The following is a 15456-nucleotide window of genomic DNA, read 5'->3' as shown; positions in this document are numbered from 1 at the left end:
AAAAGATAAAAGATAAACGTGAAGCCCTCGCCCTCGTCCTCGTCCTCTGGCTAAGAAAACGTGTTGCATCCTGTTCTGCAGATGTTCTTTTATATATCCGAATGTATCGAAGTGAACACGATAATCATGCCAAACCAAACTTTGACTCTCCTCAATCACTCCATCTAATTTATCTCCGATATATTCTATAGAACCTAATTACTTATTAACACTAAACTACTAAATGCTAAGCTCTACGAAATGAAATTTTAAAACTGTATCAAATGTTTATATGAAATAAATTATAATAATGCAATAGAACGGACGTTCTATCTTCTCTCATCTACACTACAGTGGAAGAAAGACCAAAAGTAATAAAGAGAACTGAAACTTTGATTGCAGGTGAAAATATTTTACTCCATCATGTTTTAGGTATACTTCACCATTTTCTTTCTTTTCTTTCCTTTTTATTTATTTCAATTAAAAATGACTCGTTACACTTATCATAGCAATATGTATGTAAGGCCCATACTTACAATACACTAAAACGTAATGTATGTCGAATGTGTGTTAATACATGTAATCGATCCAACAGACAAATCTGCGTATATCTGCGATACGTATTAATAACGCGCCACGTTTATTCGAGTTTTAACAGTTCATTATATCACTGACATATGCCTTGGCGAATATCACTCAATACATAAAAGACAGACTCGCGAATTTCCAAGAGAACAACAAAAAACCAAAGAATCGTAGATTTCTAAATGTACCGATTCTCAAATGTAGCGACTAAAATTCATTTGTACCTGATTAGTTTCATTTTACCGGTGTTAGCAATATGACGCAATTAAGCTTGTATGAGAGAAGTAATAATGATTCGTTATTTATTTGTGAGACATACTCAACGTCCGATATAGTTGAGACGGAAGTTCGTGCTATTCTATGCGATTGATTCGAAATGCAGGCTAATATTTCTTTGTATAAAATGGATACATCGTTACAAAATAATAGTATCGGAATTGTGAACGAAACAAGTTCGCTGGCGTAGGTACATGTGTCTGATTATATTCTGTGGAAATGAGTTCTTTAGAAATATATTCTATGAAAAAAAGAAAGATTAATTCGTTTTTATGTAGAAGTAACGCTACAGTTAGAAGACTGATAGATCGAAACAATTACAAACTGTTCGGATACTACTATACTCATATGCACTATACAGTTAGAGATAATATGTTATTCGAATGAACCTAATAAAATTGGGAAGAAGTGACCTAATCGATATCCGACATCACTAGTAGCGCGCGCATGTAGGAAATTTCAAATGGACAATCACAATGAAAATCTTTACTTTCGATAATATTTGTGTTATCTATGGACCACGAAAGGTATATCTTTCTTTTTCTTTTCATTATTATTATTTCCTTTCCGATTTCTTTCATTCCTCCTTTTAATTCCGTGCGAATATCTCAAAAAGTTACTTAATTATGAATATGTATATACAACCTTGGCTAGAAGTTGGTCAGGTTCAATTCCTGTACCGATGAGACGACGATTTCTTACCGTCCCGATGATTCGACTGCCTTGATCTCGATCGTGATTTTCTATGATCCCTAGATCTAGATCGTGTCCTTCTCTTGCTCCTAGAAACGTAAGATTGCGAGCGTTTTCGTTCCTTCGAACGCGTTCGAGATCTGTCTCTAGCCCTGGATCGTGATTTTGATCTCTTCTTATCCCTGGTACGGGATTTACTGCGTCTCGTAGAATAGGACCGACTTCTTCTTCTACCTCTCGAATGAGAACGTGATTTCCTTTTTCCCCTGGAACGTGATCGCGACCATTTCCTGATGGCCGAGCTGGATCTAGATCTACGACAGCTTCTCGAGCGAGATCTACGCCGTTTACGATTTCTCGATCTCGATCTGTGCTTCTTGCTGGACCTATAATTGCTCGAAGACCTTGAACGATATTCTTTACGAGACTTTATCGATCTAGACCTGGACTTGCGTTTGTGGCCACGCTCGGAAGAACGAGATCGAGACTTTCTGCCTCTCGATTTACTTCTACTTTTTGATTTCCTTTTTCGGTATTCACGATCACGAACTTTGCTCGATCTTTTCTTCTTCAACGAGTTACGACTCGAGTCAGAGCTCGTAGACTCTGAACTGCTAGATTCGGAATCGGCTGACCCTGATGGAGTATTGGTCTTTGCCATATCAGGCGGCACTATTTGTTGCTGTGGACTTTGTCCGCCGCTCGACAAAGTTTCAGACGCTTCTCTTTGATTATTTATCGTTTCTTTTTCATCAACTAAAGTAGTGATGTTACGAAGTTACGCTTAATGATGTAATGACGACTTAGTTTTATTATATTTCGAAACATACCTGAATCTTTGCAGCTTGTATTACCAGTATGATTTTCCTGTTGTTTATTATACTGCTCCTCGTAACGTTGCTCTTCTCTCTCATCCTCCTCCGCCAGACGCGCCTCGATTTCCTCCTCCGTCTTTTTGAACGCTTGTTGCCGCCGTTTCACCGTTTCCTGTAACAATAACGAATAACAGCTTTCATACTTCCTCCCATCTTTAAACTTCCATCTACTGTAATGAACAAAACCACTTACTATAAGCTCGTCGTCGCTATCATTGTTTTGAGCCTGGACGTGTTCGTTCTGCTCCTCCTCAGACTCGCTGTTGCTGTCGCCATAGATGCCCAGACCTATACGAAACAAAAAGTTTATTATCCTTGTTCGTCATATTATTGTGCGTTCTTGTCAAAATAAAGACATACTCTCGACCACTAAATATGCTGCCGCTACGATCGAAAAATGTCCTGAAAGACATCTTCGTTTCACGAGAACTTATAAGCGAGCATGGCTACAGAGAGAGAGAGAGTGGTACAATGCACGAACGCATTTTTTATAAATGACTTCGTGTACACGACCGGTTCCTAGGATGACCGTGCGTTGAAGATTGTAAAGGCGTAGCGACTTACCAAGCTTACGAGTGATCTGAGCAAGAGGGGCCATGTTGTTGAGGGATGCGACGGGGGTCTCTCCTGCAGGGACTTACAATACACACGCATTTAGTACCAATGGCTAAGTGCTATCATCAGGATACCCCCCAAAATTAAATGGTACTGATCACCGATATCACAAGGAGAGTCGATCCTGCCTTCAATCCTCATATACCTTAAGAAATCTTTAATAGCAATCCGTTTAGATATAAGAAACTGAAACTGCTTTATTAGAATGAACATTAGTAGAGGAATATATCAACAATCAGTTTACGTGCAGAGCCATAAGGTAGAGCAAGATGTCAATAAAAAGAGATACGGATAAAGCCGTATAAAAATATTACACTATATTGATAGCTAAGATATAAAAAGCAAATAAAAGATAAATAGATCCCCAAAAAACGGGAAAGTAAAATTAATTATATGTAACTCTTTTATATTTTTAGTGATAAGCGCGTCTTCGAACGAGATCTAATTGATCAAAAAGTAGAATGAAAATTTGTTAAAATAATATTTGCCCTTTATACGCGTTTCTTTTTCGCATATAGTAATTATATACCGAATCTTATCATATAATTTTTCGCCACTTCTCTTTTTTCTCGAACAATTTATTCTTTAAATTTAATACAGTCTTTTCAATAAATAATAAAAAACGATTCGATAATAAACAATTATCGAACTAATTCTATCGAAATCGAGAATTCAGTTAATAAAAATTGGGTAACGTAGTATTTTATAATGCTATTTAAAGAAAAAAAAAATACAAGTATCACTTATGGTACGTGTATACAAAATCCTGGAAAAAATAAAGTAGGATATCCTGAAATCATCGAATAATTAACTCTATGAATTGAACAATCTCTGTTTAATGTTTAAAGGCTTATATTACACAAATGGGCAAATAAAATTCACCGCAACACTGCACGAGACTCATATGGATCAGATTCTGTGCACTGGTGAGCGAAAGTATGAAATACGAGTATATCAATTTGTTAGTTGTATCGTGTGTATCTGGGGTACCTTTGGCACGTGTGCGGCTCCAAACCTCTCTGCATATAGAACCGATTTCTTCGTTCGTTACCTCCAGAAGAATTTCCGTCAGCGATCTCCGTACCTTTAACATCTATACCGAACGAAATATATAATATATCGAACTAAACTGCAATTATCGATGAATTCGATCGAGACAATATTCACCACATCCTGCAGTATCTCCTCTCTCGTTCGTTTCGGAGTAGTTATAGTCGCGTTAGACGTGGTTGGACTTCTATCTGTATGCGTATGCGCATCTGGAGAGTCTGCATCTCGAAATCGTGATTTCCGTGGGCGAAGAAGTATGTCCGGGGTACGTTCGAAATTCTTTTCAGTCACCTGTTGATTACGTACCCCCTCGTCTTCTTGTTCCGTCTCCTTTTCGGAATCAGAATCCTATATTTCAAATGAGCAACGAGAAATTACAAAATAATAAATATTTCTTCAGGATATTCAGCTTTATTTGCGAGGCACGTAATTAATGCACTTATTCGGACACGTACAAATTTACTTTTAGAAGGATTCAGTACAGCCCTAGCTTCGTCCTCGGCTTGCTTTCGGGCTTCTAATTCTTGTTTCCTTAGTATCTCTTGCCTTTCTCTCTCAACAGCTTTCTGTTTCTCTTTTTCCATTTTTTCTAAACCTTCCCTAATCCATGCTGGCAATTGTCTACGTTTTGCTGCGTCTATAGTAAAAATATCTCCATCGTTTTACCACGGTACCGCGCACAATGTTATCTATCGCGAGTGTTATTTCACGATTACACATGAAAATTTATTAACACAACTAGTTAGCTAAGGTATTGTGATCACGTTAATACTGCACTTTGTTGCGTATCTTTGTAATTAATAACAATTATAATATTATTATATTAAAATATCCATCAAATTATTAATATCTTTCACCATACACATTCCAACAACTACATTTTTTAAACTTGCCTATGGTTGTTGTTGTATCCTCCTCAGGTGTTTTTTCCCTATCTTCACGACACCGTACTGTATCCATGGGCCTCATATGTGATCCTCTATTTGCATGTCTGACACCTTTCATGAAAGGAGGTGGCTGAGGCGGTATCGTAGCAGGTGGCTCTCCAGACCAATAACTATTTACCTAAATATAAAACACTTATTATCTGCAACTTCAGATCTAGTCTATTTTCCACTACAGAATATGTATCATTGATAATTAAATAAACTTCCTTATCACACAATACTTGAAATCATATCAGTTGGGAAAAGTAAACAGATGTCAAACTGAGAACATAATTCAAACTACAATATATCAAGTAGTATTTTCTCTTTTCAACTTTACAATACAAGTGTTTAAAAAAGTAATAATACAATTTCATACATAGTTCTGTATTGCTAGGCTTAAATAAGGAGGGGAGTGTGGGAATCTTTGGAGTCCTATATTATATTAGAAGTACAATTTTAACCTGACTATAAGGTTGTGTTGGAGGTACTGAATTATAAGAATACAACGATGGTGTTGCTGGTGGTGGCACACTAAATTCTGATGTTGTAGATATAGTTGGAGCAGGTGGAATAACAGGCACTGTTGGAATTCCCATAGGTTTTCCATCAGACCCTATAGAAACACCGGGGGGAGGTACACCAGTCCATTCCCAAGTACCTGCACCAGAACCTGAGGTATTCCAATGGCCCCATTGAGTCCACTGATTCCAAGCTTCAGCTGGCATGAAACAATATATATTATAAAGAAACATTGCAAATAACTTAGAATATCATTTAACAAATGTAGTGGTTGTAAATAAACTGGGACCAAAATCATTTGTACAAAATAGTTTTTGTAGTAAATTAACATCTTTTATAACAATAGTTTTTCTAATAACAGTTAAACTATTTTAAGATACAATCAATTATGAACTGGTAACCATTTTTAACGCATTAGATACAATTGTACTATATATGAAAACCAAAGTTGGATAAAAATTCTATTAGTCCAATTCCTATTATTACCCGATCCACTAATTGTCGGTGCAGGTGGTGCTGGCGGTACATCATCTTCTTTCGTATCCATATCCATTGGTGCTTCTCCACTACCATCAGTACCGGGGCATATAGGATTAATAGTAGGCGGAGGTGGTGCTGGTGGCACTACAGTCTCTTTCATTTTGATCCATTGCTGAGCTAATGCTGCCCAATCAACTGAATGGCGATGAAGAGTTTTGCATGACAATTAAATGATGTAGAATCATGACAAGAAATGTATCATATATATACTGGATACTGAAATACTTCTTATCCCATTTACCTTGATCGTTACTCATATTTTGGTAAGCGGAAGGATTTAATGCCCATTGGGTTGGGTAATCCTTTCCCTCAAACATATCTCCACTCATTTCTTTTATCTACTAATGCCCCCCGGAGGAAAACAACAACTACGAATCAACGCACTTTAACCTTGTAAGTGTATAGCGCAAGCATTGGTCAGCAATAAGAAATTAAAAGACTACTGAGTACAATAAATTGGCTACATGATAGAAAAACGTTGAATTCCGTTACTTTTTATCACTTTCACTGCACCGATCAATGTTTTAATGCACTTTGAGGCGCCCTATTGCAATATATGTTACTATATCTAATATACACGACGATTACATACACGATTCGCGAAAGTTTATCGCGCTCGAAGCAGCGATCTGAAACATAGATTAGCCTAACCAATTCGGGTTAAACTAATACAATTTTACATTTTCTACGTACTTTTTTTCACCTAATGTCTTAGAAAACTTCCGAACTACATTACCGGAAAGTATTACATCTCCACTAACGGTGGCCGCGAGGTGTCACAACTTACCTAAAGGCTAGTTTCCATTAACGAAAGCGAACGTGGCGCCACCAGTAAAATTATCGCCACATGAAAACAGGAGTAATAGAATATACTAGTACGTGAACGATCATCGCTGTTCCGTGAAATCTTCTAACTCATTTATCAATAATTCAGGTAATTATAATTTTTTACAATTTATATAACATTATTTCATCGTACAAGTCATTTGGGAACTTATCACCTACCATATCCGTATTTGACGATCAAATGCAATAGCTTCACATATAAGAACATGAAAGTTGTTCAAATGTTATTACGCTCTTTGCACTTTGCGCCAAAACCTTCCGCCATTGTATTTTCTTATCTTCCGACAATTCAAACATTATCCCACGGAATTTGAAGAGATCTTACAATATCCAGTGTTGAAATACTGATTATGTTTTTAGTGGAATGTGAAGACATGCTATAATTCGATACGTTCATCTCAAATTGAAGAGCAAAACAAGAAAGAAATAACAATCGTTCTATTTCCAGACTTAGCAAAAAAGACAAATAAGCAACTTTTATTGCTTTTGTTATTAATAGTTAAATTATCTTTTATGATACGTACAGAGAAATATCTGTTGTAAATTTTGTCCGCCTTTTGTTCTAAGTTCCGTTAATTGTGTTTCTCCAATCTCCCTATAAATATATCACTTAATTATTCAAACGAATGTGACGAATTAAAATGGCGAAAGTCTAATTTGGGGTTCAATTGTGTTTCAGAGGGTCGCGGGGTGAATTAACGGATTCAGTTAGTGGGGATGAATGTACCACCCTGTGTCAGGTGTTGTGCCACGCGGCCGGCTAGTCTCCTCAACAACACTGTAGCTTCACGGGCATTCAGGACAATTTAGCTTTCGTGTACGCATCAAGAGTCGTAGTAAAGCAGAACCATTAGTATAATCGTTTCTTCTTACTTTATAATTACTTAATGAGAACTATTCCATCTTAGTTACTTAAATAAACTACAGAAGAAAAAAGCAGTGTAATTTTTCTTTGAGATATTTATGTTATTACTAAATCGCTAATCAAACGAAATGTAGTACGTTGTTAATTGTTATTTATTTTTACTACGCGATACATACAAGAAATTACGTTAAATATTCTGTTATTCAGATTTCAACGATATCAATTTCCTGAGTTTCTTTCATCATTCGAACCGAAACCGAATCAAGTGCTTCGTCGATTGGTACACACCGGAGGAATCGCAGTTTCCAGGAGACTGGACTCTAACGATCATTGTTCTGTAAGTATTCTGCCTATACATATTGCTTACTACAATTACGTCCTTAATTAGGAAACATTCCCGACGCGTGCCAATTAATATTTTTCCACGCAATGGCAGCCAGACTGAATATCACGATTTGAATTTAACTCTATTCCGTGAAATGCAACGGATTTCTAAAGCAGGTTGTTGATTTAATAAAGATGCCGGTTGAATTGCGCCGGTTTCACATTCGTGCGCTGCCATTCAGAAAACTGGGCACAATGCCGCTAATTCGTGCCCTTCTCTCTTTTAATGCGTCCTCGTGCTTAAAAGTAGCGTAGAAAAATTTTCTTATCGACACCAAATCGAGCGTGCTAGGTCCAAAACTGGAATTCGTAGATCTCCAAACACAATCAGCCAACGTTGAAGATAGCTTTTCATATTCAATCTACGGAAGTCACGGCACACTCGAAGCATCACAAAAGAGTTTATCTATGAAAAAGATAGAGCACAACGGAATCGGTGTTGCGAAATCAGCTTGGATAGCAAGTAGAATAAATTTAGGTTAAACGTTTTATCGATTCTCGCGGACTCTCTGGAGGAACGGTGTGTTTCATTCAGTTGAATTCATCGTTGGACACCTGAGCAAATCCTTAATCGGCTAAGGATGTCAAGGAAACGATGAAACTCGCCTACTAGGCAGTATGCATAATTCACTCACCCGATTTGGCATCGTGAAGAAATACCATACGCACCGGAAATCATCGAAGAGAGATACATGTACACACCGACGAGTGAGTCGTGTGTACATGAAGCCCTGAAGAAGGACGTTCGCAAATTCGACAGCCTTAGAGTACACGTTATCGATCTGGTTACTTTCATGACCTAGGAATAGACAACTCGTATCGACATTTTCGCACGTGTGCCAAAGGATGCGTTTTAAAGTTCGCAGAACCAGCTGGATTCCTCGCACGGGTTATGTCGTGAACTTTATTACGCCTCATAATGATGTATGCATATATCTATCACGTAGGTGTTTTGCGACTTCCTCGATACTCGTAAAAGTCTGATATTGATCATTATGACACGAATGTGCCAACACGAACTCGATAAAGCTCCAGTCGTGAACGAGAATTGACACTGATTATTATTTTCATCTCCGGAAGAAAATGTAATTTTAAGAGGCGGAGATCCTGAATTCGTACGTTATTGTCGTTTAAGCAGAACGATAAAATAAATCATGATAAAACGTCTTGAAATGACAGTTGAGTGGCAATTAGCATGTTTTATGCAACACGTTGCATCCATGAAATATCAATCTCTACGTTTCGTGTGGTCGTAAAGCGTCGCTAGTAAAAGGCTACCTCGTTACATTCGACAGAAGTCATTTCACGGCTCTCGAATATCGAACACGCCAGCGGGTTTCGCTCCCTTCGTCAATAAAACGGCAACATGTGCTTTACGTTCGTTTTATAGCCAGGCTAGTTTCAGAACTCTTATAACGTATATCAGACATCAGCGAGCATTTCCCGCAATCATTTCTCGCGGACATTAACGCGATTCGGTGTCCCATCATGCTGCGATACGTCGGATATAGTGCACAAACCTTCCGAATCGATTTCGTCGTGAAACTAAGCCGCCTAGGAAAACCTCACTCCAATTTTGCTAGTTCATTCTCTTTACATAGATTCTTTTATCTCTGATGATAATAGATATTTAGTTCTAAATGTCAGCGCTATAAGAGTCGTTAGAAAGGAGAATACTTCAGAACGGTAGAATAATAAACAAGCCGGCATTGTTATGTACTTATTTATTTTTTTTTTTTTTAATTTTGGTTGTCCGCTTCTGATTTAGTTCGATAAGAAACTAAAGATATAAAGGTCAAAGAGCGATCAATTTCTACGTTCACAACATTATTTTAATTCTGTCAAGCAATCAATTTGTCTTAAATTAATTCCACCGATACGTATAATCTTCGTTAAATTAATTTTGCAGGAAGTAAATGCTTAATTTTAACCAAATAATTAATGAAACTCTATGAAATTGACCAGTTTGGCGCAATCTCAAAAGCACCAAGCATCATATCACACGCACCAAGGTAAGAAAGCAATCAAAGTTGGAAGCAAAATTTTAAAACAGCTGAGCACCACTGATACGCCACATTTTTCCTTCGACGGTTTCTTTCACGATCGCCGTTCTATCGTCGCTCTCTTTCCAACCACGGTGTCTCCCCCACCAACTCAGGTGAGCAAAACGCTTACCTCGTCTCACCTGTTTTCTTAATTTCTTGACTACGCGCGTTTGCGATTTTCGCGCTCGCTTTACATCGAGACAGCGCGAGATCGATAGAAGTCACCGGTCTACCTGCCGCGAAATACGCGGCGGATAAACCGCATTATCGATCTTCCTCGTTCTTGATACATCGGACAACTCGTTCGAATCGTTTGTCGCGGAATACGAACTTGGATCAGCAGTTTCTTCTTATCGTGAGTTTCGTGCATCGAATCGGTTTTATCACGGCGATAACGTTTGGTGAAAATGTGCCGCGATCGATAAGCATGCGGATTCCGACGACTACGGTGCCGGACCACCTGTTTTCTAATTCTTTTGTTTACTATAGAACGCAGATTCGTCGAGGCGAATCGAATTAATCGGTTCGATCGCACTGCGTCGCGTCGTTTCAAACGCTTTAAACTGTGATTCGTGTGGAACGGAGACCGAGAACGGATTAACGAATCGTCGAATAGTTTGGAAATTAAGCATAGATCTAGTGGGAACGTATTCATCGTGTTAGATCTTTGAGATCAACGAACTGTCACGCGATCTTCTCGTGTGTGTGCAAGCCCACGTGATTTGTTTTTCTTTTTCTTTTCGATTTGTATCGTTTTTCAACCGGAAAATGTTAATCTGCGAAAATTGTAGAATTGTAAAATGCGGTGAAACCTCGAATTCTGTGTGATTTACAATCACCGGTCACCGTCACGATCGCGGTTGCGATCGCGGACGCAACTCGCGCGATTATCGTGCTATGAAATCTGTGTAAACCAGTTCCTTCGCTTGTAATTTCGTTTGATATTCGCAAACGTATTCACTTTCGGGCCGTATCCAGTTTCATTTGGTCGAGAGGTGCTATGGTTTGCTCTGCCATATTGGGACCAACTGATCATCCATTGTCCTAAGATGAAACACACTCCGACTATTGTATAGACTTCCTTTTATAGCCACGTGGTATCGTATCTATTCAAAATCTATTATTTTCACGCCAATGAATTTTCTTATTAGATTCGTGCATTGTGACGATACAATCGTAAAAAAAATGTAAAAATCGAGGAAACTAGATTCTTCGAAGATATTAGAACCGGTGGTTAATTGTCACACGTGCAACGTTCATGGACGGAACTTTAAAGAATCCAATTTTGACATAACGCGGTATAATCGTTGGAAATGCTAAGCGCATATCGATAATAGTTTTTAAGTTTGCTTCCGCTAGTTTTAATCTACTGAACTTCGCGCTACCTTGAACAATCTTATCAGCGCATTCACGAACGTGGCAACGCGTTACGTGGTGCATCGATTTAACTGGTGCAAAATTTTCAACCGAGTATCGGCAACGCTCCGCGCTGATACCAGCGAGTTTCGCGAATTTCCCCCTACTCAGCTTTAGCTATCTATTTTTAACCGACTCGCCCGTTATCGCTTTAATATCAATAAATTATAATTCCACTATAAAACATAGTATCTTATTGCACAAAACGATTACTTCGTCGTTTACGTTTTCGTCTCTTTCTTGGAAATTATTATAGACGGTGGTGGAACACACAAATGAAATATTGTAATACTTCTTTCAAGTTGTACGTTTCCACGTTCCGGCCTTAATCATTGTTAATTGTTGTACTTTTACGGCGCTATCGAGGCGCACCGCTCGTGACGTTTCTCGTAAGTCGACGATAATATCACGATAGTCTGTTACCTTTACGATAGCGTTAATTGCCGATGACGAAACGCGATCATGTATGTGTTCGCCCGAACTATGTTTACCGATAAAAACCCGTGAAACATTCGTTGTTCGGACAATAATTCGTCTAGAAAATTTTACATTCGTTTCTGTTGGATCGATTCGAGCCGTGGTTCGATTAATTCACGCAATTTATTTATTAATTCGATGCGGGAACTAACGCACACGCACACGCAACACTCTCTCTCTCTCTCTCTCTCTCTCTCTCTCTCTCTCTCTCTCTCTGCCTCTTGTGGTAATTCGATGGAAGTTGTTAGTTGAAAAGTTGCAAATTTTTCTAGCTTTTTTGAAAATAGAAACAATCAAGCGCGATAACTTCGATACGGTTAGTTCGCGTCGCAATGATAAGGAAGAAACGCGATAAGAAAAAATACTGATACAGTGCACTTCTGACTGCAACGATTGCGACCATGTGATTTCTTCGGAAGGTTGGGGGTTTCTTTGAAATCAATATTGCGGATAAGAAAAAGATGGAATGTGTGGAACAGATATGGACAAGTATATACAAATGAGGAAAAGATAATGAGAGGTAGGCTATATTTCGTTGATCAGTCGCGGATTTATCGGTAGAGAAAGAGGGTCACGAGTAATGACGTGATAGTTAATGCGACACGATTTGGTAGTGGTATTTATTAATCTCAATAAAATTCTGACTAACTCGAGCGCAAAATCAACGGCGATCGCGAGATTAATAATTGAGCTATTGGTACAATTGATAACGATATGCCGCCAGCAGCGGTTAATTAATTATAGCCTCTAATGGATCTACTTGAAAGCAAATACATAATGCGTAATAGGATCGCAGGCCACAGTATCAACATCTACAATGGATTATCTCTGACATCAATATATTCTTAATTAATCATTACCTCGCAGTTTTTTTAACATTCTGCCAATCCTAATTTTACACTGGAACTACCAAACATGATTATAATATAAACACATGTGCTCGTATTCATAAAAGAATTAAAATAATAATGTAAAATTTTCCATAAGTGATATAAATCGAACTTTGTTTCTTTTTTCATTTAGGAATTTTTTTTTAAAACTCGACGACTGTTTCTAGAATGAAAATCGAAATTGTATTGCACGTAGCCATTATAACGAATAAAATCATTAACATTTGATTTGTTAACCGAAATGTATTTTCTCAGAAGAAAAACAATTGTCTAGATGCGTTTGAACGATAGCGTACAATCTCTTTTTAGGTCTTTAATTATCGGTAATTGCAGCGTTCAGTTTCTACTATTTCTGCTACTTGTTCACGATTCAAGGGCGAAGAATCTCGAGAAATAGACCGACAACCAATGGTTGGAAAGGAACAGTTAACCTGAGAACAGCATTTACCACGGAAGTTCGCACGTTGTTTGGCCACGATTTGTTCGATCAACGTTACTACCGGAACAATAAACGTCGTTCGCAATGGAACGATCTCTCGCTCGGTTCTGTAACAATTGCGCGATCCACGCGCGGCTATAATGCGATTCTATTGATCCGATTCACGGTCTGACGCGGCTCTGGCCGTCCGCGTGGCAGAGAAATTTGCAATAATCGGGAATCGACGAAAGCCGCTTAATTGTTCGCTCGAACGCGTGTTCGTTCTACGAGCTCGGTGTTTTATTGACGGTTCATCCGCAGTGCTTCGCGTGATTGGAGTTACACGTGAATCGGACGTTTATCTCCGTCAGGCCGACCTCGATGAAGCTCGGCCAATTTCACCTGGCCGCTGAATCCTTTTGGAAGAACGAAACGCGGCCAATTCGTCCAGCTGAGACGCGGAACAATTTTTTAATAGGACTTTGCGGCTGAGAAGGAAAGAACTCTGTTTGGTTGTACGTGTGTATGTGTGTATATCGAGTTTGGCACGATGACAACACTGAAGAAGGACGAGAAGCGGGCTTCGAAGAAGTCGAAGAACGTCAGCCAGAAAATCTCGAGTTGCAAGAAGCAGGTACCCCCGAAGAACAGAGAATCGAAGGTGCAAGCAGGTACTGCGGTCTTAGACGAATTTCGCCTTCGAAGTTTTACTCCTCGATATTACGCTCTATTATCTACCTACCGAGAAATCCTTTTAGAAACTTTTTAAATCTCCAAAGTTCCCGATATTCTCTATCTTTCTCTAATATCTTATTAACCTGTGCTTGCCTGAAAGTAATTTAAAAAAATAACTCGTCGTTTCAGAGGAACCAAGAGAGGATCTATCGATCCTCGGTAGCAACGACGACGCGCAGGGGGATGAGAAGGCGGCAAGGGCGAGCGGGAGATTCGAACGGAAGTCGTTTCGTCGGAAAATCGGGTCACTGATAAGAGGCAGCGCCGCGGAGTTACCGGCTGTGATAAATCGCAGTCTGCAACCGATTAAGCGTAGTTTGAGCTTCAGCAAAGACTTGAACCGTGTGCAAGAACCCTCGAAACCTCATAGGCCGAGCAGCGTACACTGGTATAACAGTTTGGTGTCTTTGGCCGAGGATGAATGTCTGGACGAACAGGATGACAGCCCTCCGAGCAACAGCGAGGAACTATTTTCCCCGAAGGTTCAAGTTACCAGGACGCAGAGTCTCATCGATACCACTTCCGTAAGAGTCGCTATTGGTATAGATCGAGTTATCCATTGGGATCTATCGAGTTTAGCTAACCGCTAACGTCTGTCGCGCAGCTAAATTGATCGAGTTTGCAGTTGAATTAATTTGTTTTTCTTGAGGATGATAGATTAAGGGGCATCGCTGGATAGGATTTGCGAGGGCAAGGTGTTTGTTCATGGCGATTTAGAACGGCAGATTTATTTCGTTTCATCGATCGGACAGATTCTTCGATTTAACCAACGTCGGCTTAGTTAGTTCACCCCCTCCCCGCCCCGCAATTAAGATCTAATGAGTGTTTCCATCGAATTTCATTGGGATTTTAAGCGGATTTGAAATGGAAATCGAGTCGTCGGAGAAGATGTAGCCGTGGATGATGGATTTGCATTCGTATTTAACGTAAAATCCAATGGGGATTTTGTGGTGAAACGTGATGAACGAAATTGTTAGCCACGTCGCTAATTTTTTAAGTTTTACCCACACAATCGAGTTCGATTGAAGAAACAAGAATAGGTACACAATGGAATTAATTACGGCTCGCTGGGCGAGCTACGAAAATTCTCGTCGTTGACTGATATATATATATATATTTATTCTATTTCTATCTCGAATGGATATTCGCTCGATTGTGATCTGCAAACTAAATTGTTTGGCACAATGGGAATTCGACAAGGCACTCGAGTTCAAGCGCTACTTTCCGTCAAATTAAATTAATATGAACATTAATTTTGAGCACTTTTGATAATTAGTAGGCTGTGAATGTTTATGGAAATTCGTATCTTTATAAATAGA

At 38.9% G+C, this 15456-nt stretch overlaps 2 protein-coding genes and 1 long non-coding RNA gene across 20 annotated transcripts in view; 2 read left to right on the top strand and 1 right to left on the bottom strand.

The window, feature by feature from the left end:
• Positions 1–405: 405 nt before the first annotated feature.
• On the bottom strand, positions 406–6849 carry LOC138187729 (arginine/serine-rich protein PNISR). Its single transcript, XM_069128843.1, has 11 exons — positions 6303–6849; positions 6008–6196; positions 5464–5720; positions 4967–5138; positions 4529–4710; positions 4191–4421; positions 4014–4116; positions 2973–3044; positions 2602–2696; positions 2364–2520; positions 406–2289 (listed from the first exon to the last, which is right to left on the bottom strand). The coding sequence occupies exons 1-11, from the start codon at positions 6388–6390 to the stop codon at positions 1508–1510; spliced, it is 2328 nt and encodes a 775-aa protein (XP_068984944.1). The 5' UTR covers positions 6391–6849; the 3' UTR covers positions 406–1507.
• Positions 6850–6925: 76 nt separating this feature from the next.
• LOC138187730 (uncharacterized) lies at positions 6926–7905 on the top strand. Its single transcript, XR_011175250.1, has 3 exons — positions 6926–6995; positions 7587–7724; positions 7816–7905. It is a non-coding gene; the product is annotated as an uncharacterized LOC138187730 (long non-coding RNA).
• Positions 7906–10341: 2436 nt separating this feature from the next.
• The window catches only part of LOC138187723 (pleckstrin homology domain-containing family G member 5), an 83405-nt gene continuing 78290 nt past the window's right edge, over positions 10342–15456 (top strand). For 3 of the 18 annotated variants that reach the window (XM_069128828.1, XM_069128829.1, XM_069128833.1), the window contains exons 1-3: positions 10347–11298; positions 12367–14073; positions 14267–14661. In XM_069128828.1, coding sequence (XP_068984929.1) covers positions 13953–14073; positions 14267–14661 — 516 coding nt within the window. In that variant the 5' untranslated portion in view covers positions 10347–11298; positions 12367–13952. Of the gene's footprint in view, positions 11299–12366; positions 14074–14266; positions 14662–15456 lie in introns of all 18 variants that reach the window. The other 15 variants (XM_069128832.1, XM_069128831.1, XM_069128825.1 and 12 more) reach the window with 14 other exon arrangements.

Source organism: Bombus flavifrons, chromosome 15 (assembly GCF_040668555.2).
Source record: "Bombus flavifrons isolate JBK064 chromosome 15, iyBomFlav1_principal, whole genome shotgun sequence".
Taxonomy (NCBI): Eukaryota; Metazoa; Arthropoda; class Insecta; order Hymenoptera; family Apidae; genus Bombus; species Bombus flavifrons.
The sequence above is the reverse complement of the archived record's forward strand: the minus strand, read 5'-3'. Positions and strand labels throughout refer to the sequence as shown.